A 26,676-nucleotide genomic window follows, 5' to 3' on the forward strand; every position below is an offset into this window, starting at 1 on the left:
TCCATAATTTGGAGCACAATGACCCAGGCATTCCCCTTCTCGTTAAACTGTGTTTAGCAGAGCTACTCATATAAACTGCAAGGACAATGTTGGAATCATGTCTGTGCATATAAGAAAATCAGCAATGATTTGTTTTTCTTTCGGTTTTGTGAAGCCATCTGTTAACCTCTCGCTGCTCGATCTGGATTACAGATGCCAAACCTGTGAAATAACTCATGTGGACTGTGAAATACTATTAGATCAGTATGTGCAAACACTGATTTATTATTGTTATAGTTAGCTAAATAGTAAGTTGAAAAATATAGGACCATCCAGTTCTACCTTTCATAACTTCTATTTGCACTAAGCTGACTTTTACCTTGCATCTATAGCTATAGTACTGGTTAAATATAAAAAAATTGCACCATGAAAAGGAAAGCAATATGGAACTTTTTGCCACTTTCTAGTTGGACATCTGCATTTCCATATGCCACAAACATTAATATAGTGCTTGTGTTGTTGTCCTTTCAATGTACGTCTACAGATTTATAAAAAAAAATCAACCCACTACTTGATAGGTTTGACAACTAAAAAAACATTTCCGAAATATCGAATACCTCCTTAGTACCGACATAAGGAAAAGTAAGAGGGATGGGCACAGTGTTTTAGAATATAAAAAAAGTTTACTTTCTTTCTAATTAATTTGTATTAAATTAAATATGTCAAAGCCATTCCACAAGTGATTGAATTTTTAAGCTCTAATGATTGTTCCCCTTTAAAAACAAACTGACACAGGAGTGAGTGTTGGATGGACTGCAGAGGTTGAAGGTAAACTATAGTTATTTGTCATATACTAAATATAATCTACCAATGTAGGTAGTCATTTGTCAAAAATAACTCATAGTGAAAGGTAAAACGGACAGATCTGTATGAAAGGTTGGCTGAATGAAAGATTAACCATTTTCCACTCTGACACACTAAGCCCACAAACCAGGGACTGTGTGGGCACATTAAACAAGACAGCCGTCTGTATTAATATGTACATTAAAACAATTACCATTTTGTTATTTTAAGAATATATATATGATATGATAAAAGGTTATAACTTTCTCATTTACAGTCAGTCGTACATTGAGACAACTTTCTGAGAAGGAAAAAATGTATCACTTTTATGATGAATCAAACTATGGCAGAAAAAAGTGTGGTTCAAATTATTGTTGATGGAACATCCTGCTTCTTTAGTCAGTCACCCCATTTAGCTCTTTGATACCTAAACCTAGCTGTGCCGTTACTTTTGCCAGCATGAAGAGATTGGTCACTACTTGCAGAAATGAGCAGTCTATAGAGTCTGCTAAGTTGGGAGGTAGAAGTGACTGCAAAGCCTGATTGGACAGGAGCTACAGCCATCCAACCAGGTACTACATTAACCACACACCTTCAGCCCCAGCAGAATGAATATTTTGGGCAACACGGTGGCTTAATGGTTAGCACTTCTGCCTCACAGCACTGGGGTCATGAGTTCGATTCCAGACCATGGCTTTATCTGTGTGGAGTTTGTATGTTCCACCCGTATTTGCGTGGGGTTTCCTCCCACAATCCAAAAACATAATAGTAGGTTGATTACTATCAAAATTTACCCTAGTCTGCATGTGTGTTAGGGAATTTAGACTGTAAGCTCCAATGGGGCAGGGACTGATGTGAATGAGTTCTCTGTACAGGGCTGCAGCATTAGTGATGTTCCATAAATAAATAAATGATGATGATGATCTTCTACCAGTCGTCTATGCCACTCTGACATGTACTCGTTTCTATGTAATGTTGAATCAATGTGGGTACACATTTGCACAATTATCGCGCAGATAACATGATAAACGACTGTTTGGTCAGATATTTCAAGAGTGTACGCTCCCACGATCGGGTTTTATCGTATCAAATTCCATTGTAGTTTAAATTTGTTTTTTTAAATTTCCTAAAAATTGCTATTAACAATGGAACGATGTCGAGCAAATGTGGAAGGCAGGCATCTATAGTGTACAGAGTCACAATCTTTTCATCAGCTGGTTATGAGAGATGAAAACCACAGATCTGAAGGTAAACTGTGTAGTTGGGTAGACATGAATCGGCAAAGCTCATCAGAACTTTCAATCTTTGGTGAAATTGTATCTGAAGATTACATAGGTGTTTACCCAGCTTTAAATTTACTGCCCACTCATCTGAGGTTAGCGAAGGTCACAGCGGAAAGAGGAGAAGATCTTTGTGGAGTATTCGGATTCAAAATTTTCAAAAGTAGATAAACCCCTTTAAATGGTATTGACCACACAAGTTCACAGAACAGGATCAACGAGTGCTGAAGCAAGCAACACATTAAAAACAGTCTGTTCTCAGTCATGACGCTCAGTACAGAGTTCCAAACTGCATCTGGAAACAGCGTCAGCACAAGAACTCTTTGTCGGGAGCTTCATAGATTGCATTTTCATGGTAGAGCAGCCGCACACAAGTCTCAGATAAGCATGAGCATTGCCAACAGCCGACTGGAGTGTTGAAAAGCACACGCCATTGCACCATTTCAGTGGAAATGCAATCTCTGGATAGACTAATCATGCTTCCTCTTCAGGCAGTCTGATTGACGAATCTGGGTTGGTGGATGCCAAGAGAATGCTTCCTTCCTGAATGCATACGGTCAACTGTAAAGTCTGGTGGAGTAGGAATAATGGTCTTATTCTGTTTTCACAGTTTGGCTTAATTCTTAATGCTACAGAATACAATGACATTCTAGGGAATTGTGCGTTTCCAAGATTGTGTCAACAGTTTGGGGAAGGCCCTTTCCTGTTTCAGCATGACAATGCCCCCCTGTGAAAAAAGGGAGTTCCATCAAAAATTGGTTCAAAAGTTGATATACAGTCATGGGCAAAAGTTTTGAGAATGACACAAAAAATTACTTTTCACAAAGTCTGCTGCCTCAGTTTTTATGATGGCAATTTGCCTATACTCCAGAATGTCATGAAGAGTGATCAGAAGAATTGCAATTAATTTCAAAAGTCCCTCTTTGCCATGACAATTAACTTTATACCAAAAACATTTCCACTGCATTTCAGCCCTGCCTCAAAATGACCAGCTGACATCAGGTCAGTGATTCTCTCGTTAACACAGGTGAGAGTGTTGACGAGGACAAGGCTGGAGATTTGACTGCTGAGGACTGGGGTAAAGTCATTTTCTCTGATGAATCCCCTTTCAGATTGTTTGGGGCACCTGTAAAAACACTTGTCCGGAGAAGGAAAGGCGAGCGCTACCAACAGTCCTGTGTCATGTCAACAGTAAAGCATCCTGAGACCATTCATCTGTGTTATTTCTCAGCCAAGTTAGTGGGCTCACTCACAATTTTGCCTAAGAACACAGCCATGAATAAAGAATGGTACCAAAAGATCCTTCAAGAGCAATTTCTCCCAACCATCCAAGAACAGATTGGTGACAAACATTGCCTTTTCCAGCATGATGGATAGTGATAACTAAGTGGCTCTGGGATCAAAACATCGAAAATTTTGGGTCCTTGGCAGGAAACTCCCCAGACCTTAATTCCATTGAGAACTTGTGGTCAATCTCCAAGAGGCGGGTGTACAAACAAAAACCCACAAATTCTAACAAACTCCAAGCACTGATTAAGCAAGAATGGGCGGCCATCAGTCAGTATGTAGTCCGGAAGTTGACAGCATGCCAGGGCGAATTGCAGAGGTCTTCAAAAAGAAGGGTCAACACTGCAAATATTGACTCTTTGCATAAACTTAATGTAATTGTCAATAAAAACCTCTGACACTTATGAAATGCTTGTAATTTTACTTCAGTATACCATAGCAACATCTGACAAAAAGGGTCTAAAAACACTGAAGCAGCAAACTTTGTGAAAACCAATACTTGTCATTCTCAAAACTTTTGGCCATGACTGTAGAGAGCCCCATCAAACACCTTAGGGATGAATTAGAATGCAGACTGCGAGCCAGGCCTAATCACTCAACATCAATGTCCGAGCTCACTACTGCTCTTGTGGCTGAATGGATGCAAATCCTTTAAGTCACATTCCAAAATCTAGTGGAAAGCATTCCCAGAATAGTTGAAGCTATAGTAGCAGCGAAGCAGGTTACTAACCCCATATTAATGTCCATGGCTTTGGAATAAGATCTTCAACAAGCACACATGGATGTGTCCACATACTTTCGGCCGTGTAGTATATCAGACCACATTATGGGGTTTTAGGTGGAAGACATGAATGCAGGGAGAAAGCTTTAAACTTTATGGACACTAACCAAATCCTTAATTTAATCAATCAGTGGCATTATAGGGATATTGCTGATTTACAGTATACAACTGATTTCTTTGATTTAGACACAGAACATTTTATTATTCACTTGCTGATCATCACTGAGCACTGGACACTTTAATTATCTTGTTTACAATCATTTGCTGGAAAATCTAAAACTAATATTTCATGGACATGTAGGTGTATATATTATTGACTAACCCACAATTACATATAGACAGATATTGGACCGTCATTATAAATGTTTTCAATCACTTTTTTTTCAGTCTTTTGGGTGAACTGAAAGACATCACTTTACGTTACACGAACTAAGTTATTCTTAAGAGGAGGTATTACAAGATGTGTAGAAACTCAATGGGTGCAATTACTGTTGGGCAGATTATTTCCATATTACTGTGCATATTAGAGAGATTGGGCATGTTATTACCGTTAGCCATTATCCTGGTTTCTGAGGCTGTTAAATATAGTATGTTGGACAGTTAAGATTGCATTACATGCTAGACAACTGGAACTTCTTGGACAATTGGGAGATATTTTATGCATAGCAGTCGAGAGTTTGAAGACCCATTGGGAAATACAAATGGTAGAAATAGTATAAAATATCACTTCAAAAGTCCATGTCACTGTAACTTTAAGATGCCCCCCTAAATTAACCTCAACCTTTACATGTTTCTTCTAAAATGGTGTCTCATTTAGTTCTCAAAGTATTTACAAGTTAACAGACATCATGACTTTCTGATAGCATGAATCACTGACTGTGTATGTTGTCCTTACTTCTTCAGCAGTGGCGAGCATGACTCATTGCACACCTGTCTTGTTAATGTAAGGTGTGTTTCTCTCCTTACATGATAAGACCTCTGTAGTTTAAACCCTACTGCTGTTCTATGCAATCTTTGTCAGTGATAGAATTTACTTTGGACTCCTGAACAGTCTTATCTCAAAAATTCTTCAGATACCAGTTTCCATTTAAACTCAACTCTGGCTCTGTAACTTGGCAAAACAGCAACATCACTCCTAGTCTGCTTTTTGGCATCTCGCTTGCTTTAAAATCTTCTGAGGAGTACTGCAGCTTGAGCATAGAACTGACAAAATCAAACAATTGTCTGCTTGGAAAAATAAATAAATCTTTATACATTACTCTGGCTGATGATACTGCACAGAGGGGCTCTGGGCTCGTCTCATTTGAGCTTGAACTTTTGCCGCATTCAGGAGATCAGGAACATTGGATAATCTTCATTACCAGGATTGCATCTGTGAGTACTATTGTCTATTATCAGAACTGTTATTACACTGTTTAAGTACTACAGACTGCAAGTGTCTCTGACCATCTTTAATTACTACAGCTGTTTGAGACTACCATTACTAGAGACTTTGTTATGTGCTCATTAATCAGTTGCAAGCTGTTTTTCCTCTGTATTTAATCATCGACTACTTTGAATTTATTTCGAATATGTTGAAAATATCCAGTTATTTGAACTTCTCTCCTGACACTTTCTTGCCATGAATTACCTAACAATATCACACATTTTTTTTTACCATGGTGGCACAGTAGCTTGTACTGCTGCCTCACAACTCTGGGGTCATAGGTTTGATTCAAACCAAGGACTTATCTGTGTACTTTATATGTTCTCCCCGTGTTAGCATGAGTTTCCTCTGGGGTCCCCAGTTTCCTCCCACACTCCAAAGATATACTGATAGGTTATTTGATTCCAAATTAACCTTAGTGCATGTGTCAAAATTAACCTTGGTGCATGTGTGTCTAGTAGGGAATATAGATTATAAGCTCCATTGGGTCAGTGACAGATCAGAATGCTTACATTTTTTCTGTACAAGCGTTTTAATATATAAACCGATAATAATTAAGACAGACGGTATAGGAAACAAAATATATATTTATTAGTGTGTGTGTGTGTGTGTGTGTGTATATATATATATAATATATATATATTCCTATTTGTTTCCAATACCGTTCCCTTAGTTATATGATCTCCCCTTCGTTACTGTCACAAAATTAATGGAAACCTACAAATTTAATCAGATCGTTGTTCATAAAACAGGGATACCAAACATGACTAATACACTCAAATCTGATACAGTTAAAGGAACTTACATTTTAGTTTTAACAATTTTAACTTAATGGTACACTACCACCACATATGGAATTAAGAGTTTTCCACATAAATAGTTCATATATTTTTGTGCAAGTGTAAAACTCCTGAACAAATCAGTGTCACTCAAATAGGTGAAAATCTTGTTGGCTTGAGGTTGGGGAAAGACGTGTACCATTTTCATACATCTGAATTAACACTATGGGCCTGACTCATTAAGGAGAGCAAACAAAACAAAACAAAAAAAAAAAAGGAGTAAATTTGATCCTGAATAAACCATGTTACAGTGACAGAGGTACAAATTAGTTTATTATTTTGCACTGGCTTTTTTTCATGCAGCACACAAATACTTGATAGCTTTATTTTTACACTGAAATTTAAAGTTGATCTAGGACATGCCCTACCTAAACTATAAATCTGTCCCCACATTTAAAATTTACCTCCCACTTCAATGCAACATGGTTTTGCCAAAGTGCAAAGTTACTCTTTTTTTATCTTTTGCTTTGCTCTCCTTAGTGACTCAGGCCCTATACGTGTAAAAATGTACACAAGACTGGGGTTTTAATGGCAACGGCAGGCAGGAAACCCTAATGATCACATCACTGTGCTTCCTGCATGTCACTAGGATGGCCTTGAAGGAAAAGGCAATCTTGCAAAGCTGGCACCAACAGCCTCAGCATTACCCACTCACAACAAGGGAAATATAACCATAGACTTATTTGCTTTAAATTATAACAATACTTCTGTATTTACGTTTAGGGTATAGATGTGCAAGATGAATTGTCTGTTTTGCAAACATTTACTTTTCCTAGGGTTAATAATTTGCTAAAAATACATGTTTGATCAGAGTGTATCTAGTATTTACCTTTCCAGATTCTTCATATTCAGTAGTCCAGGGGGTAAATGTATGAACCTCCGGATTCTTCAACTCCGGCGAGTTCAGCGTCTTCAGCGCTTAAATTTAAAGCGGCGCTGCCTTGTAAAGGGAAGTTTCCCTTTACAAGGCAGCGCCGCTTTAAATTTAAGCGCTGAAGACGCTGAACTCGCCGGAGTTGAAGAACCCGGAGGTTCATACATTTACCCCCAGGTGTATGCAGCCCCAACACAGTGTCATCTGGCCAATGTCAAGTTTGAACAGAGTAGCGTGAAAACATATTTGCACTACTCTACTCAAGCCAGATGAGGTTGGGTTTGTGACGTGCTAATCGGTCTGTAGACAGAGGGCTCAGTATGTCTGGCACACAGAAGATGTGAGTTGAATAATTTCATCTTTGCATGTCAAGATCCACTTGAAATACAAGATGACTAATGGAGAATATAAAATGTTACCTGGGAATTTCAGTATCCTGAATTTGAATGACAGATGGATTGACGTTTTTCTGTCCAGGAATAGGTGGTAGGTCGGCTCCATAAGTAACAGCAAACGTTTTGTAGTTCACATCTCCTGGGTTAGGCTGTGGTCTGTTCTCCCAGGAGGGTCTTATGTATTCATAAAGCCCCTGTAGAAGGAAACAATTGATGTATGTAGGTCACTATGTATTATCTTACCTCTACATGCCTGAATCCTACATGTTTATGGACATTAAAGAAAACATGACCTAGTTTATCCAACTATTATTTTGGTCTAGAATTACTGTTATGGTTTATTAACATTGCATACTACATATCAAATTGAATTCTATTACATGTCTATAATGGAGTAATGTCTCCCTCTAAAGGATATACACATTATTGCAGTTAGTGACTAAACAATGTTACTGATAATTTAAGATGTACAAGCACAAAGCAGAAGATGGTTCTCTGTGTTTGTACATACGATGGTATTAGATTTGCAAATGCATATACATTTTCAGCCAGACAATGGGGTAACTGGTAAGCACAGTAGGAAAGCACTTAGCCTAGGCTGTACAAAAAAGTTTGTTAAATATCAGAGTGACTGAACTCCCTAATCGCACATAAGACAACAGGATTGTGTACACAAGCAGACAGGGACAGGAAAATAGGAATTCCCTGAGAGTTAAACAGTAACTTGTATAATAAATAAACTACCTGTGTATTTCTCTTATAAAGATTGCGGCTATATCTTAACGTAAATATTAGTGGGTTGTGTATTATATATTTACACAATTGCAATCTATTAACCGTCAATTTGATCAATGTTGCCTGTCTATACTGTCAATTATACATAATAAAAATGTAATACACAGACCTGTGTAACTCAAACATGTTTATATTTATTTATCACCCCCACCCCCTAAATAATCTGCTGGGAGTTGTTCCAAGAACCTAAACTTTCACAAACATATTGCACTTTTACACTAATTTACAAGTATTTCCCCTCCTGATCTTCATTGAAATGCTTGCTGAAATATTGTATAAATATTCCAGTCATGTTTCCCATTTCTTTTACTTCCTCCAACCTGTACATATCAACTTTCACAGTGTTTTCAGGTTGTTATTTTATCAATTATCTTTAGGTGAGGCATACTCATACTCTAAATAAGGCCTAACTAAGTTCTGTACAGTGGATTCACGATTGACTTTCTTCTACTGGAAAGAACTACCTACAATGTTCACTCGTTTTAAAATGATCTGAAATAGGCCACATCAAAGTCCTCTAAAGAATGCAGGTGTTGACCCAAATATTTCTAATCCTGAAAGATATCTAAATTGGCATCATTTAGACATCAAGGAGAATGGCTGACAAATCTGGCTGAACTACTGAATTCTTCCCGTATCCATACACATCATATGTGCTTTGTGTAATATGGGAATTAGACCAGAGTTCCGAATGTTCGGATCAGCTAGTGTATGGTGGCCTTTATTAACTAACTATTCTCAGGACAGACCTTCACTTGACCCAATCACATTTGAATCCATTTGGTGTTTTTTTTTACCAAACGCATATCGAATAAAAGCCTCTTCCAAGAGCCATCTACTTTTAGTAGAAGAACTTTATCTCTGTGCTGCACGGTGGCGAGTAAAGTTTCCCCCCAGTGAATGGGAAATTCACAGAGGAAGGGAATTGACCCCAGCTTGGCTCATTTTCAAACCGATTGGGAAGAATGGAGAGCAGTGCTGGAAATGTGACCCCAGTGGATGCAGTGAGCGAAGCACAGCAGGAAAGTAAACGTTTGCGTTTAAACTCTTGCGATCCACCCAAAAATAATTGTCACTTTCCATTACGTTATCATTAAAGCCTGGTGCTCCAATTGAAAAAAGGTACTTATCAAATGAGTCTAGAAAGATTTGACTGCATCGTCCAAAGAAAGAAGTGTCAATGTTTCTCCGACAATTGAAGTTTCCTATTTATTCTTTGCCAGATGAATTTAATATATTCTCTGTGCAGAATAATTATGCAAACGATATATATATATATATATATATATATATATATATATATATGCTTTACAATCTTTTCCTTTTTTTATTATGTAGTCATATTATAACTTAACCTGTGAAATATAAGGGTTTACAGAGTAGGTGTCATTTAATATAGATAGAATCTTATTTTTGTTTTACCATTAGAGCCCTTTGAACCAATGTCAGCAGACTAACGAGAGCCTGTATACACTAGTGTAAATATCACATCCTCCTCTCACCTCTTTCCCACCATCACGACCGAATCCGCTCTCTTTATATCCCCCAAAGCCAGCGGCTGCGTCGAACATGTTGTGTCCATTTATCCATACGGTGCCAGCTTTAATACTGAAAGCACAAATAATGTGAGTCGGTAAATTAAAGGAAGAACAGTTATGCTTGGCCATGCATGTGTGAAACAATTACAATGGGTTTGCTATCTTGCCAGATCGGTCAGGATGACTGGTACGTACAGCTGACAAATATCAGCTTGCTTGTGCATTTACCATAAACAGAGAGCTTCCTAAGCAGCCATTATTATCAGAATACCTTAGGCAAGCAGCGAGTTGGGGGTGCACTCACCACCCCCAGAAACCAGACATTATATATATATATATATATATATATATATATATATATATATATATATATATATATATATATATATATATGATATAAAACAGAATGTGTGCACACCAAAGTACTTCCTTCTAAATGAAAAAACAACAATATATATTTGAAAGCGTTTTCTATACATAAAGGGACTGTAAAAAACAAGATGTGGATGTGAAAAGTGTCAGATTAAATGAAATGTGTTGAAAAAAATTCTATTAATACTATAAATAATCAATAGTGATAAATCAATTAACAGAGTGATTAAAATACAGGAAGCAATAAAATAATAGAATTCAGCAGTAAAAACATGAAATACATTAATACTATGAAATGCAATATATTATCAATAACAAACAGCTATATTGTCAGAGGTATATATGTGTAGAAAGTGTATTTAGTATACACAGTAAAAAAAATATAATACAAGTGGAGGCTTACAATTATGTACAAGAATACCAGCTTAAATAAATAACCAAGACCTGAAATGTGATGTCAGCATTCAATGATGCGCTAATAAGATCCACTGGGATGCTGGAGTCTTACTACAGATGTACAGGTACTAGAGCTCACTTCTGCAAGGTGCTAGGAGGCTGGAGTCTTACTACAGATGTACAGGTACTAGAGCTCACTTCTGCAAGGTGCTAGGAGGCTGGAGTCTTGCTACAGATGTACAGGTACTAGAGCTCACTTCTGCAAGGTGCTAGGAGGCTGGAGTCTTACTACAGATGTACAGGAACTGGAGCGCACTTATGCAAGGTGCTAGGAGGCTGGAGTCTTACTACAGATGTACAGGTACTAGAGCTCACTTCTGCAAGATGATGGGAGGCTGGAGTCTTACTACAGATGTACAGGTACTAGAGCTCACTTCTGCTAGGAGGCTGGAGTCTTACTACAGATGTACAGGTACTAGAGCTCACTTCTGCTAGGAGGCTGGAGTCTTACTACAGATGTACAGGTACTAGAGCTCACTTCTGCAAGGTGCTAGGAGGCTGGAGTCTTACTACAGATGTACAGGAACTGGAGCGCACTTCTGCAAGGTGCTAGGAGGCTGGAGTCTTACTACAGATGTACAGGTACTAGAGCTCACTTCTGCTAGGAGGCTGGAGGCTTACTACAGATGTACAGGTACTAGAGCTCACTTCTGCAAGGTGCTAGGAGGCTGGAGTCTTACTACAGATGTACAGGTACTAGAGCTCACTTCTGCAAGGTGCTAGGAGGCTGGAGTCTTACTACAGATGTACAGGTACTAGAGCTCACTTCTGCAAGGTGCTAGGAGGCTGGAGTCTTACTAGAGATGTACAGGTATTAGAGCTCACTTCTGCAAGGTGCTAGGAGGCTGGAGTCTTACTAAAGTTGTCCAGGAATTGGAGCCCACTTCTGCAAGGTGCCGGGAGGCTGGAACCAAATAAGAAGTCTGTATCCTCGTGGAAACCTCGAAAGGGGGGGGGGGGGGGGCAACTCGTAATGGACAGTTCAGTTCAAACAGCAAGAAATGTTTCAGACCACTTCAGCTCTTTCAGGGATAGTCACAACGTACAAGAGCAATCATTAAATACCTTGCCAGTCCAATTAATCAAATTAGAGTAAAATAAATTAATTGCAGATAACTATAAAGTTACATAATCAACTGATAATGTTAAACATGTATAATGGCACGTCTAAAGAATAAAAATATGTATAAATCAAACAGATGGTATCAGTATAGTCAATTAAAAGGAAAATAAACTATTTTAGGCTATTTTCCAATTTTATCACAAAGCAATATCTTAAAACATATTCTCAAAGAGAACATTGTATTTAATATAGTCGTCTGGTTCCTGTGCTCTCGCAAGAGCATTAGAAAGCAAAATACTCTGATATTCTGCTTGGTACATTTGAGGACAGAGCTTATCTGATTGGATGTGAAAATCCAAAATAGAGGTAGAATTCTTTTTTTTATTCTCCCTAATTGGCCAAGATGTATATTCTTGCACCGAGCTAAACTATATCATTTTATTGCAAATTAATATATTACATTGTTTTGTTAAGAATATTTGTCTAGACCCTAAAATGTTTTCTTTAAACTAAAAAACAAACAATTTTTGCACCTAAAAATTGGCAACATTTACATCTACTATTAATGATTAAATATATCGGATCAAACACCATAGAAAATTGCAATACACAATTTGTTATCTATGTACTGAATTGCAGCCTCCAGTGGTCGCACTACTAGATGCCATAAGTAACATTTTTGGAACACTGTAGGAACCTCCTTACGGGATATGAGTTACATACTGTGTCTAGACACTGTAGCATTAAACACTCCAAAGATCCTAGTTCTCTTGCTATTCCTTTAGAATACTGATGCTCACTTCCTATTGTAGACTATGTCCCTTGAGGGTTTAAATTCAATGGCACATCTGATGTTTTTTTTATCGTCTTCATGCCTCTATTCCCCTTCTCTCTTTTGTCAATCCATTGCCAATTATTATTTGAGTTATGTTTTTATTATGTATATTTTTCTTACAGATTTTTATGATCACCCACTTAACAATTGTTTAATTACTATACCATACGGATATAACCTCTGATTGTGTTTAGACATGCTGTCATACAACGTTAAATTATTACTTCATTTAATCCATTTGGAAAAATTATCTTTATCTCTGCAATCGTGTTATTTTGCTTCTAATTAATATGTTCACAGGCTAATTTATGATGGCAGATAGGACACTGTCTAATGAAAGAGCTGAAGTCCTCGGAAACGCATTGCATGGTGTGAATCTGATTGTCCATTATGAGTTGCCATCCTTTTCTGAAGTTTCCACAAGGATGCTGTTGCTTGGTTCAAGCCTTCCGGTTGACTCCGTTTGAGGGATCCGAATGTAAGCCTGCTGACATCCCATTCATCTCTTACTTACCAGCGAGTCATTTATGCTGGTAATCTTTTACATAACTGTAAGCAACCACGTGTATTACTTTTTAGCCGACATTAAACATAAGGAATATTGTACTAGGCTGTGTTAATGATTCTTCCCGGTTTAAAATAAGAGCATCAGAAACCTGTATGACTCTGTTAAGTTTCTAGAGCAAGCACTTATGAAAGGACAGAACCCACATGCCCCTGAACAATGATAAATATATAGGGCAAAATCAATTATTAAAAATAAAAAAAAAATGCATCAGAAATCCTTATGATTATTTGCATGTTGCCAAGGATAAGTGCAGATGGTTAATGGGTATCTTGATAATTACATAACCCATTACTGCAGCGTAATAAACCCCTAAATTAATGATTTCTATATTCATTTTATAAAGAGCAGCCGGCCTGTTTTCATTATTCTACCAGTAACAGTTCTCTGTGCAGGGTCTCCTAAGAAACTAGTCTGTTAAGACTACACCTATAATGCACTGCAGGCTCTTGTACGGTCATGCATGGAGCAATGGGTCTGGGCAAATTATGTCATGTATAGAGGGGTTGCTAAGATTGCCTAAAACAGCAATCAATCAATCGTGTTGCGAGAACAGGACAGAATAAGGAGGTAGGGGTGTACATTTTAAGTAAACTGTACTCTCAAACTTTCCATTGGCAATAATCAGGTGTTTTATTTATATACCCTGTGACGAACTGTAGTATATCTAATGACCGATTGTTATTTTCTGTTGAATCTATGTATAACACTGTGAATATTTTATGTAACTTTTCAAAGTGTACTTTGTTAACTGACCTGAGTCAGACCTAGGCAAGTGTCAATTGGCTTTTGAACGTAGCCAGGCCTAGAGACAGATCTCTGAGTAGTTTGTGTATGCAGAGGAGCTAGGCTTAGCCAGGTAGGAAGATCAGAGGCGAGAGACTCTCTGAGGTGCCCAAACATATACCTTAGTGATAGATAATTTACCTTGGGGGGGGGCGGAAGAGTCTTTCATTTTAGGAATCAATCTGAATTAAGTGAATGTGTACATTCCTATAGTGGGGGTTGAAGAGCCAACAAGAAATGGTTTAAAATCCCTTGCATCAATAGTACAGTGTCCATTTCTTTGAGGAGAGTCTACTACGACTGAAATGTGCCATTCTTCTCAGCATGTATTTCTCACATGCCAATTCCTGAACTTGTAAGTAGGGATTCTGGTTTCATTTCCTATTTTACTTTTTGAAACATATATGCAACCTATCGTATGTCTGTTTATTATCTTTTTGTTAATAAGCCTTGGAAATATGTTTCAGATTAAACATATTCAATCCAGCGTATTTCTCCGTGATTCTTTGTGACTATACGAAGCCCTGGGAGGCACATGCTACATGTGTATGTGATTTAAGTGTGAAACATTAATAAGTGGTTCTGGTGAACATAAGGACACCATAATAAATCCTTTGTGGCGGCAGAAAAGGTGTATTCATTGTTAATTAACCAAGGTGACGCCAGTCACGGCCAGATTGCTGTATCTGGGACAGGCTGGGCGTTCGTGACATACCCTTAAAATGCCAGCTTGCTCTATAGACAGAAGCTTGCAAGTGAGTGAACAGGTAATACTAACACCAATAATATATAACTTTAATGCTGGCAAAGCTTCTTCTCAAAAGACATTTAAATCTACTGTATAACTCTCTTGACTCACAGCCCCCCACCACCGCCCATGCTAATCCATTGTGCAAAACACCCTAAATGTACCTCATTGCTACCTCCAGAGCTAAAGGTAGATTTTCTGTCCAGACACTTGCCGCCAAGCCATATGGTGTGTTGTTCCCCAGAGCGATGGCTTCTTTAGCAGTGCGGAAAGTCATTGCAACCAAGACAGGTCCAAAAATCTGGTAACACAGAACCAACAAATAAGGTTTCCATATAGATCAGCAAATCATAATTCACAAAGACAAGAGGAATTGGAATTTATGTACAGAATTTTGAAAACATTCTTATAAGCTCATAGGAAAAACCATACACCCATCAGTCCAATCTTCACAGGACTGGTGAGGGATCATGACTTAGCGAGATGGGGTGGTGGATCTAAAGATTGGAAATGTGGTCTATAGTCTCAGTTTTTGAACTGGGTGTGTTGGGAGATACAGAAATGTTTTTTAAGGGTCATCCTAATCCAAATCATCATCATTTATTTATATAGCGCCACTAATTCAAGCAGCGCTGTACAGAGAACTCACTCACATCAGTCCCTGCCCCATTGGAGCTTACAGTCTAAATTCCCTAACACACACACACACACACGTCAGTTTGATAGCAGCCAATTAACCTACTAGTATGTTTTTGGTGAGGGGGAGAAAACTTGAGTGCCCGGAGGAAAACCCAAGCAGACACTGTGAGAACATACAAACTCCACACAGATAAGGCCATAAGTCCAGAATCAAACTCATGACCCCAGTGCTGTGAGGCACAAGTGCTAACCACTGAGCCACCTTGCTGCCCAACTCTTGTACTTATAACCTAAAAATATCAATTCACCTAGGTTCCCATTTTACAGGTACAGAATTAAGGGTTTTCTAATACTAGAATGAATTTAGACACTGGCCGTTCACATTGAGATGTGGACATCACATCATCATCTCTGGGACCTGAAGTTCAGCTCTCCCGTAGACTAGAGAGAACACATATTACACCGGTCAGGAAGCAGGAAACTACACGTGCCCTGCTGAAGCATCGCCAACCACATCAGTGTGCATTATCCTCTATAGTATAACATGAGTGCACCGGGGCAACACGCTCCTGTAAAACAAGTGAGCACCTGAATCCATCAGCTAATCATTGGATATTATAATTACAGGACTAAAGACACTGGTGTCAAATCATGGACTAGCTACGAGCATTGGGAATGCACCATACTGGCCCCTTGCTATCAGAATCACAATGTTAAAGGGTAAAGGAAGCAAATGACTCCTGTCAAAAGGTCACACATAAAGCACATGACGTCCACTGTTCCCAACAGCCCTTCAGTACTAACTGTGCAGCTTGATCCCTTGAAAGAAACCAGCGATAAAGTAACCACCAAATTTAAACTCAAGTTTTACATTAAAATGAGAAACAGAAAGACCCAAATATAAAAACACCACGTAGACAGATATGTCTGAACATCAGCAGATATACAGCATGTTATTCAGCAGCAGACACTAGCATTAATATTCCTACCTCCTCTCTCACACAGCGAGATGTGGTGTCCACACCAGTAATCAGGGTTGGTGGGTAGAATAATCCTTTTTTAGGAAGTGGACCAGGAGCTTGGAAAACCTAATGAAAACATAAAAGACAATAGATCATTGGATGAAACTTGGTAGAAAAACCATGCTTAAATTGAAAAGTTATATGTTATAAGAAATCTCCCTGTACATATTTCTATAAAATAATGTCACACCAGATTAAAAACCTGTGTACTGGGATCAGTCACACGGCTATACACAGCAGGAATAGATAGATGAAATGGTGAAGAAGTACAGACCTTGTATGGAATGAGCAAACTGGGCCACAGATATTAAAATACATTTCAGCCATTGACCTTCAATTCCAAATGATCAATTTGCTAACTGTTTAATCACACATTTAGGGATTTTGTGTATCGTTGTCTTGAGTCCCCTTACGCCTGGAGAGGTGTAGGTGTCTGGGCAGCACGGTGGCTTAGTAGTTAGCACTTCTGCCTCACAGTACTGGGGTCATGAGTTCAATACCCAACCATGGCCTTATTTGTGTGGAGTTTGAATGTTATAATATGTTTAAATATGTGTGTTTATGTGTATAACTAGCACCTGTTAATACTGTATTAATAGGAAATAAGTTTTCGTGAAACTGGTGGGTCTTAAACGAGGACAATGGAAATTGCAAATAAGGCTTTAGCAAGCTACTTAGGATCAGAACACTTGTGTGACACACTCAGAAGTGTCAGTAGAATGGCATATGGTTACCGACAGGTAACTATTCGTAAATGTATTGATAGGTGTCAATAATGTACAAGTATAATTTTTCAAGTTTAATCAGCACTTTAAGGAATAAAACAACACAAATGGATCAGAGTCCATTTTGTGGGTTGAACCAATACTTAAAATAATGCAACCTATCATTTCCCTAGAAATCAGTGACATCACTGATGCACTAGATCCTAGTGAACCGATTGGCTGCATTCTCCAAGTTTTCAAATTCCTATCAAAAGTCATCCTAGGGTTTCTAAAAATAAATGTGGCGTACTGGCAACAATTGTAAAAAGACCTGCTCTTTCCAATCTGACGCTTACCTCTGCACCCTCTGAACGCGCGTCCTCCACAAACTCAGAGATCGTTTTCTTTTGACTTTCATCCACCAGGGCTCCCATGTCAATGGTTTTGTCCAGGCTGTCTCCAACCCTCAGATGGGTCATCCTCTGCTTGAGTCTGAAGATCAAATCTTCAGCGATGTTCTCCTGCATGAGGAGCCGGGATCCTGCACTGCAAACCTGCATTTAAAATGAGCAGATTATTATACAGCAGTGGGAGTGGTCTTAAAAATACAATGCTCACTAACAAAACCTGTATAACGTAGCAATACAGCAATGCTGCCTGTATTGGATATTAGTGCATTCATAAGAATAATCTGACAACTCATGTCTGACAAAATCATTCTTGCACCTTTTCCAATGTATTTCTGATGTTCAACACCTCTATACAGAACACATTAATAATAATTTATGCCTGCTCAGTACCAGTGCTTTCCTTCTCCATGTCACTCTTGTGACTTGTGAATGTTCAGTGTGACTTTTGCAGGATACTAGTAGGTCAAATGATTTTGAAGGTTCTTGGTTTGGTAACAAGACATTTAATGAACAAGCCTTTTATTAGAATGTTAATGAATTAGCCTGGTATGATGGCTCTTATCTGTCTACCAATAGCTGCATGACACAAGAGTGAGAGGGGGTTATTTACCAACCTAGGTGTGAACCTGCATGGAGGAGTCAAGAGCAAGTTTAACTTATGAAAGCAAATATATGAAAGGTTGGATCCGGTTACTGCAATGTGCTTGTTTGCATATATGTTAGCAGATAACTAGTAGTTGTAGTAAGAGTAGTAAAGTGTAAATCTTCTCTTATGAATGATCAAAGGGAAAGCATTTTTTTTTTTTTAAAAAAAAAATTAGGTAAAAAACTGCACCTAATCATAGATCTGTACTTTCTTATCTTCAAAAAAAACAAACCACAACAATAGTGTGTGTGTATATATCTCTATCTTCTATATCTATCTATATCTATATATCTACACACACAGCCCACAATAAAGATTAGGAACCATATAAAAAGGGGAAAAAAAAAAAACACCATGACTTGGTCGGCCATCAATCTCTTACGATCCACTGGTAACGTATGACCTATAATCTACGATTGGTCCCACCACTGCCTGGGTTCTCAAAAGTGGGAACCCAAAGTCACGGTGAGCAAAGTGGGGCCCCTCTGCTACTGTCTGGATAACTGCGCTCACTAATGTAAAAGTAATTTGGCAGGGGGTGGAAAGACACATTTTCACAGTAGCTGGATACACTAAACTGGGTGAGAGGTCATTTTATCTCCTCCAAACTCTTCCAGTACAGGTTCCCCTTTCCACCCTGGGGACCCTTCTAGATTTCCAGGTATCCTCCATGCTTTCAGATTTACACATTATGGGTGAATTCACCCATTTCAATTGTGGATATACAGGAAAAATACCATTTCCCTCTGTCACTTCATTTTCAATATCTGCAAATCCATAGCTTTATCCAATCTCAAACAAGTTCCAAATTAATCTGAAAACTCTACACTTTTGAAAGAAATTGCATTTTCTTGGTTGGTCGTCGGGACGCTGTCTCCCTGATCTACCATCCCATACTTATCAAGGAAGCTCCTTTGTTGGGACCTCATGAGGCAGCTTGGGAGAGGGATCTTGAAATATCCTTATAGAGGGATGGTCCCCATCAGAGAACGCATGGCAAAGGCATCTATATACGCGAGTGTTAAAGAAAATTCTAATAAGATATACACACGCTGGTACATGGTTCCCGAAAAACTAGGCCGCATCTATCCACTTACCTCTAACAAGTGCTAGAGAGATTGGACGGATGCCGCCTCATACAGCAATTTTGGTATATTACTATAAACCTGATAGAACAGATCACAGAGACCTGGATACCTAGGGAACCCCTAGTGGTGTTGCTTAATGGGCCTCTCCAGTCTTTGAGCAAATCCACATATAAACTGATCCAACACATCTGCCAGACGTCCAATCTTCTGATTGCTAGACATTGGAAAAAGTCCCTTCCCACCACAAGAACAGCTTTGCTAAACAGAATTGGTCATATGACCACTAAATATAATAAGATTTGGGAGCTGTGGTTCAGTTTTTCTAACTCTAGCACGCCTGGAATGGAGTGAATTGTTGAAGAACGGACTGACCGTGTTATTTAGTGATTATAGTTTTTCTCTATCTTCCCCTCTTTTTCCAACTCCCTGGTTTTCTCTTAGACCCCGTACCATTCACGAAAATAAATAAATGACAAAACCAAAAACTGCAGCATGACCTCATGGTGCTTGATATTTTCCACTACACAGCACATTGTGTATTATCTTTGCTATTCTAAATTTTTATCTATGTATTGTGGAATTGCTATGTTGCACTATAATTGTATTACGTTGGTTTTTTTTTTACTTAATGCAGTTCAAAATAAACAGTTTAAAAAAAAACAATGATTGCTCCACTTTAGTGAGTATATCTTATATGTAATTTTTATTTATATCAGATTTTGATTACAAAAAAAACACAAAAGAAAAAACAAAAAAACAAAAAGGACACACATTCCCTTTAGAACTCAGTGTATTGCAAGTGGTTCCTTTAGTTGCTGCAGGAAAGTTTACCAACATCATATGCATATACTTACCCTACATCTAAATCTGCAATAATGTTGTACTTCTATTAATATATAGTTCTCCCTTTAGTCTCTCCTTATTTGTGGACAAATATGTTGCTGATGTAAATCCATCTATCAGCCCTTGACATCATGCAAACATGACAATTACCCTCACATACACATTGCAGCCTAAGCATGCAGACAGTCATGAGAGTCTCTGCTTGGAACGTGCATAATATGTAACTAGAATGAGGTTTGTCATCATAGATTATCACCAGAACTTAAAATGGCAACATACATATACACGTGCAAACTGGCACAAATGTGGAGGTTTCATAGCTGAATGAATTCGGAGCGCCGAAAGACAAGACCACCCAAAGATCAAATGCTGTTTACTCTTTATTAATATATACGGATGGATTAAAAGCATGTAGCATAACAAAATCAGCACTGTGAGTGATCTTATCTTTCTCCCAAGTCATTGCACATGCGAGACACTACAAAGGGATACTCAACAAAAAAAAACAAAAAAACAAAGCATTTCTAATATACAATGTTGTTGCAATTAATTAAAGAAACTACAGTTACAGTCATCCACAAAGCAGCCAGACAATAATAATAATATCCTGTAAGACACTGTCTCTTACTTCAGTCTGCTAAGTGCAGCATCTGGGCATTTAGTAGACTGAAACCACAGGGAAATTATCACTGGGAGGTTCCTATGTGTGAGACCATAGGGTAAATATATCAAGCTGAGAGTTTTTCGGTGGGTTTGAAAAACCAATCAGATTCTAGCTATCATTTATATAGTACATTCTACAAAATGATAGCTAGAATTTGATTGGTTGCTATAGGCAACATCTTCAATTTTCAAACCCACCGGAAAACTTTCAGCTTGACACATTGACCCCCATGTTTCCTGCAGGTGATTTTAAAACAATATATTTGCTGTCACAACGTAGGATAAAAAAAAATAAAGTTATTCTTCTTTAGAATGATGCAGCACAAAAACATTAAGCATCGTGTGGCAACCTGAGCTGTAAAATGTGCGCATACTTCTGCTAGAAAGGGTTAAATTGGGCGACCATAAATCACCTATTTCTGCAGCAGGATTTCTGTGAACATACAAGATATTGTTATTTGCTTTGATACTATATTGGAATAGATGAGGCAACAGATGCTTTTCAGGAACACTTGTGATGCAGGATGATTCAGAGAAGGCCTGATGGCAGACACCTCCAACCAGCTGCATAGCTACCAGCCCCGTCTTACTCATCATAATAGCTGGTCGCCAGGTCTCCAAAAACAGGGCAGATGGTGCTCGACACCCAGAGTGTGTTAGCCTGACAAATAGGGCTGTTTGTCTAAGCATATTGCTGGATATTGTGCTCTGCTACATGACATAACTACCCCCCCTCCACTTTTAAACAAGTGACTATAACCACCCCCACCTCCACATAGCAAGTGGGAAGAACTCTGTTATCTGAAGCCGTCCAGAGAATTGGACACAGTGTTATGTTATGACTCGCGTCATCACCGCAATGTTAATGAGAAGTGTAAAACGCAGTCCAGCTCCTGGCTACAGGCAACGTGGGGAGGGGAAGGAGATGTCTAAGTTGACAAGCCTTTTAAAAAGCAGACCGCTTTCTTCCCGCAGTATATTTACGTACCTGACCTTGATTAAACCAAATGGCATCCACCAGTCCTTCTACCGCACTGTCTAGGTCAGATGTATCGAACACAATGAATGGAGATTTGCCACCCAGCTCCAGGGATAACTTCTTGCCGGTGCCGGCTGTGGCTTTACGAAGAATGCGTCCAACCTGCCGTAAGAGTAGCGCAACAATACAGCAGTGACTCACTGAAGAATACAATCGGAGAAGAACCCTGAAGATTTGTAATCAATGTTAAACAAGATAAACACTCACAGTCTATTGATCACTGCAAATTGACACTTCTTTTCTGTAACTAAAGTTTTTCATATTCATAAGTGTCAGGTTAAGATTGTGGTCACACCGCCATCACTAAAATATAGTTGTAAGTAATAACCTGAGAATACGGTATTGGAGCATTCTGGGTAACTCATCCATAGAGTGATTCTATGGCAGAAGAATCACTCTATGGTAGGGCTCAGGAATTGCCCTACCTGGACCAGGCCTCTACACACTCCAGCAGCAAAATATCTGGTATATGTGAGATCTAGCAGTCGTTGTAATGTCAGCTACTATTAGATCCAGTTTACAATGAAGGCATTAATACTTATGCTACATACTTTTAACCATAGTTGCCAACTCCGGAAACTTGTTTCCGGGAGAGGGGGCGAGACTGGAGGGCGGGACGATGCCAATCGCGTCATTTTGCCCCCCCCCCCCCGCGAAAACGTAATTTGCGTTGCGGGGGGGGCAAAATGATGCGATTGGCCTCGTCCCGCCCCCTCCCGCCCTCCAAAATGGCGTGATTCACCGAGAATCGCGTCAAATGACGCGATTCTCGGTGAAATCTGGGATGCGGGAGAAATGCCATCTCCCCCGGGAGCCCGGGAGACTGACCCGAATTTCGGGAGTCTCCCGGACTTTCCGGGAGAGTTGGCAAGTATGCTTTTAACTGGAGTTGAACAGTTGAAATAACCAACTGCTCTTATATTAATATGACTTCAAAGTAGTACTGGATCGGTCAGTCAATAAAGGGCAAGAGATAACAGTCATTGACAACAGGATCTGATCACATAATCCTATAGACACATCCAGGACGGTTTGGGCATTACATTGGCACAGAACTTGCTTCATCTACATGCAAGAGCAATGTATCCAGCCTTGGCCATTACCTCGGTAGAGCCAGTAAACGCTACTTTATCCACATCAGGATGGACAGCCAGTTTCTCACCAAAGGCTCCATTACCAGTAACCACATTGAAGACACCTGGAGGAAGGCCAGCTTCAGCACAGATCTCTGCCAGGAGCAGCGCTGTCAACCGTGTATATGTGGCAGGTTTCAACACTACAGTATTTCCTGGAACAGAGTAAAGAACAGATGGAATTAGTTCAGAACGCACGTCTATATTAATCACATCATCTACACAAGTTATACGCCTAAAACCACACAATAGGCTTATTTAATGAAACAGTGTTACGTGCAGAAATGAACTGTAACCCGAAGCAAACAAATTCTAATTGTGATTTTTTAAAGGCAGTTTTAAAAAATAATTATAAATGGAATATGAGGTTTAACATAGATGAATGTAAGGGATCAAAAACAAGCACACGATCTATAAATTAAATGGAATTAATTTAGAGGACTCTATAAAGGATTTGGGAGTGCTCGTAGACAGTAGACTTAGCAATAGTGCTCAATGTCAAGCAGCAGCTGCAAGGGCAAATAAAGTATTGGCATGCATAAAAAGGGGCATAGATGCAAAAGGAAGACGGTGTAATTTTTCCACTGTATAAATCGTTGGTAAGACCTCATCCTGAATAAGCAGTACAGTTCTGTGCACCACTCTATAAAAAAATAATAATATATATATATATATATATATATATATAAAAAAAACCTGATATTTTGGAACTAGAAAGGGTTCAGGGAAGAATGACAAAATTGATAAAGGGTATGGAGTCATTAAGTTATGAGGAAAGGTTAGCCAGTTTAGGCATGTTTACTTTAGAAAAGAGGTGTTTAAATGGGGAAATGATTACTATATACAAATACATTAGGGGTGAATACAGAGAACTTTCTTGGTAACTTTTTACCCCAAGGACTATACACAGGACACGCGGTCACCCCCTAAGGTTAGAGGAGAGGAAATTTTGCAACCAGCAAAGGAAGGGGCTCTTTACAGTAAGGGCAGGCAAGATATGGAATTCACTGTCAGGGAAGGTTGTGATGGCTGGTTCAATAGATATGTTTAAGAATAGGTTAGACAAGTGTTTAGCGGAAAATTGTATCCAGGGATACGACCGTTAATTAAAATGAAGGATAGTAGTGGATATAGGGTAAAAATAGGACTTCAATATTGGGTCTGGAGGAATTTTTCCCGATTGAAACAGATTGGCAGTAAATCTCTGGTCGGTTGCTAGGAGTTACTGTGCTGAAGACCATTTTATAGAAGAAATCACATAATGTAGAAAGGGGAAATCCTTTTAAGAGGAAACCAAACAAATAAGGACTAAATAACTCACTTACCACTACAAATTGTATGTCAGCAATAGCTTATACTGGTGGATAACAATCAGCGTCCCATCTTTCACAGCACCTCCCTCTAGCCCAGGCCTGTCCAACCTGCGGCCCTTCAGATGTTGTGAAACTACAAGCCCCAGCATGCCCTTCCAGCTATTAACAGGTTGTCTACTGGCAAAGCATGCTTGGGCTTGTAGTTTCAAAACAACACCTGGAGGGCTGCAGGTTGGACAGGCCTGCTCTAGCCCTTTGCTCTGCCACTTACTGCAACTACAGCAAAGCAATCACATACTATAAGGAAAACCGGTTTCAAGATGGTTTATTAAAAACTCATTTGGTTACATGCAGCCTCCCCACCAGTGTGTTCCCTCTACCTTAACTGTGGCAATTCCTCACTTGGCACCTGCATCCTCTGTGCTGTAGGGGTCCCTAAAGACATCAGGGGGTAAATGTATGATGCTTCGATTTTTTTCAACTCGCTGGAAATCGGCGACTTTGCATTGAAAAATTTTTATTTATTTTTTTTAAAAGCAAGTTTGCCTTTACAAGCCATCGCCGCTTTAAATTTTCAATGCAAAGTCACCGATTTCCGGCAAGTTGAAAAAAATCGGAGCATCCTACATTTACCCCCAGGTCCCCAAAAAGTAGCGCTTATTTACAGTAGGCCACAAGCAGACCCGTTTCAGCCAACATGTCGTAGCGCCAATTATCAATAAGCTGGGACCAATGCATCAATGACCCAAAACAAAGCAATTATGGGAGAAGAAGGTTGGGCCAACTCCTACAATGCAGATGGAGGTTTCAAAGAAGCGACCCCCCTCAAACAACGTGAGGGGGAACAAGAGGATGTGGGGGTTACTTTTCATAATCTTCCATCCAAAAGGTGGAATAATCTTTTGATTGAGGCCTTGAGAACAGACCATAGGTTTATCTAATCTACATAAAAGCCCCCTCCCTCCCTACCTGTTAAGAACTGCTGTGCCACACTGTTTCCAAGCATGGAGAGCAGATCTTTCAGCACTGGAGGTCTGGAGCCATCCAGGGTACTGAACCGTTTGTGGACAGTAAGCATGCAGTGAAGGCAGTATCTGGTTTTGATGGCCACAATCCCCTTCCAATCAAGGGACACCTTCACTTCTTCATTTACTTCTGCAGACCATTTGAATATACTGTTCCCTCTTGATCTTCGACTCTTCATGCTGAGAAACAATAGATTTCAGCAGCTCTCTTCAGATGAGCAGAGGAGGTTCAAACCGAGGGACCCCCTCCAAAGTGTTATGAGGAAGTTATAGAAGCAGTCACTGAACAGGGCGTAAACTCCTTAAATGTGAGATAAATTGAAAATGCAGCAAAATAAAAAACCTACAGATCTGTGTGTGGAACCTAGATTACAAGCCTTAAAAGTGTATACACTAAATCTAACCCAAATGCACACTACTTGATATAAAGAAACAAATACAGACGTTAATACATCATACCCATGGCGAGCGCAGGACATATTTTCCAGGTGAGTAACATCAGTGGAAAATTCCAGGGAACAATGGCAGCAACAACACCTACAGCAAAGATTGGGGTGAAAATATAAATATGCATTTCCACATAAAAAGAGGAATCAAATGTAAATAGGTCACAAGCCAATGTAAAGTTAAAGCTCTTACTCACCAAGAGGCTTCCATCCATTCATTTCTGTGTCCCGGAGCTGGGCCCAACCAGCATGATGGTAAAAATGGCGAACCACGAGAGGGACGTCACAGTCACGAGACTCGCGGATGGGCTTCCCGTTGTCCATGCTTTCCAGCACGCTCAGCAACCGCTGGTGTTTCTGTACAGTGCGGGCAATGCTTTGGGACCAATCACAGATAACATTTAGTCAAGTCACATTTAACATAAATTCTGCTTTAAATAAACATCCTCAATACTCATATTACTGTACTCATAGGACCTTTACATAAAATGTAGCAAATAGTTATTGGTCGATTGTGGAGTTGCAACATAGTGCAATCAGTACATAGTGAAGAAAGCCATTCTGGGCTCCGAGTTAATATTCTGTCAAAGTCGTATAATTGGATGAACGAAAGTATATTGGTCAATATTGCTTTATCGGGCGATTGCACTCAGTATGCCAGGCGGTAACATACGCACACACACGCACTACAACATTTAGTTATTTATATATTTCATATTCAAATTGATTCCAATCTACAGCGATTTATGAGCAGATAGTATTTAGCTTATTATTAGCTCATATATTATGATTATATGTACACTTTAGTGTTATTTAAGGTTCAGGTTATAGGAAATGTGTCAT

The 26,676-nt window shown here is 39.1% G+C and overlaps 1 protein-coding gene across 1 annotated transcript in view; it reads right to left on the bottom strand.

Annotated features, from left to right (window-relative positions):
* ALDH16A1 (aldehyde dehydrogenase 16 family member A1) overlaps positions 1 to 26,676 on the bottom strand; it is a 55,697-nt gene that overhangs the window by 19,603 nt on the left and 9,418 nt on the right. Inside the window, exons 4-12 of the mRNA XM_075190381.1 lie at positions 26,031 to 26,209; positions 25,847 to 25,924; positions 23,020 to 23,204; positions 21,866 to 22,018; positions 17,584 to 17,781; positions 16,491 to 16,589; positions 15,027 to 15,163; positions 10,002 to 10,107; positions 7,729 to 7,898 (exon numbers count right to left, since the gene is read on the bottom strand). Of these exons, the coding sequence (XP_075046482.1) occupies positions 7,729 to 7,898; positions 10,002 to 10,107; positions 15,027 to 15,163; positions 16,491 to 16,589; positions 17,584 to 17,781; positions 21,866 to 22,018; positions 23,020 to 23,204; positions 25,847 to 25,924; positions 26,031 to 26,209 (1,305 nt within the window). The remainder of the gene's footprint in view (positions 1 to 7,728; positions 7,899 to 10,001; positions 10,108 to 15,026; positions 15,164 to 16,490; positions 16,590 to 17,583; positions 17,782 to 21,865; positions 22,019 to 23,019; positions 23,205 to 25,846; positions 25,925 to 26,030; positions 26,210 to 26,676) is intronic.

The sequence above is a fragment of the Mixophyes fleayi genome, chromosome 11, assembly GCF_038048845.1.
Source record: "Mixophyes fleayi isolate aMixFle1 chromosome 11, aMixFle1.hap1, whole genome shotgun sequence".
NCBI lineage: Eukaryota > Metazoa > Chordata > Amphibia > Anura > Limnodynastidae > Mixophyes > Mixophyes fleayi.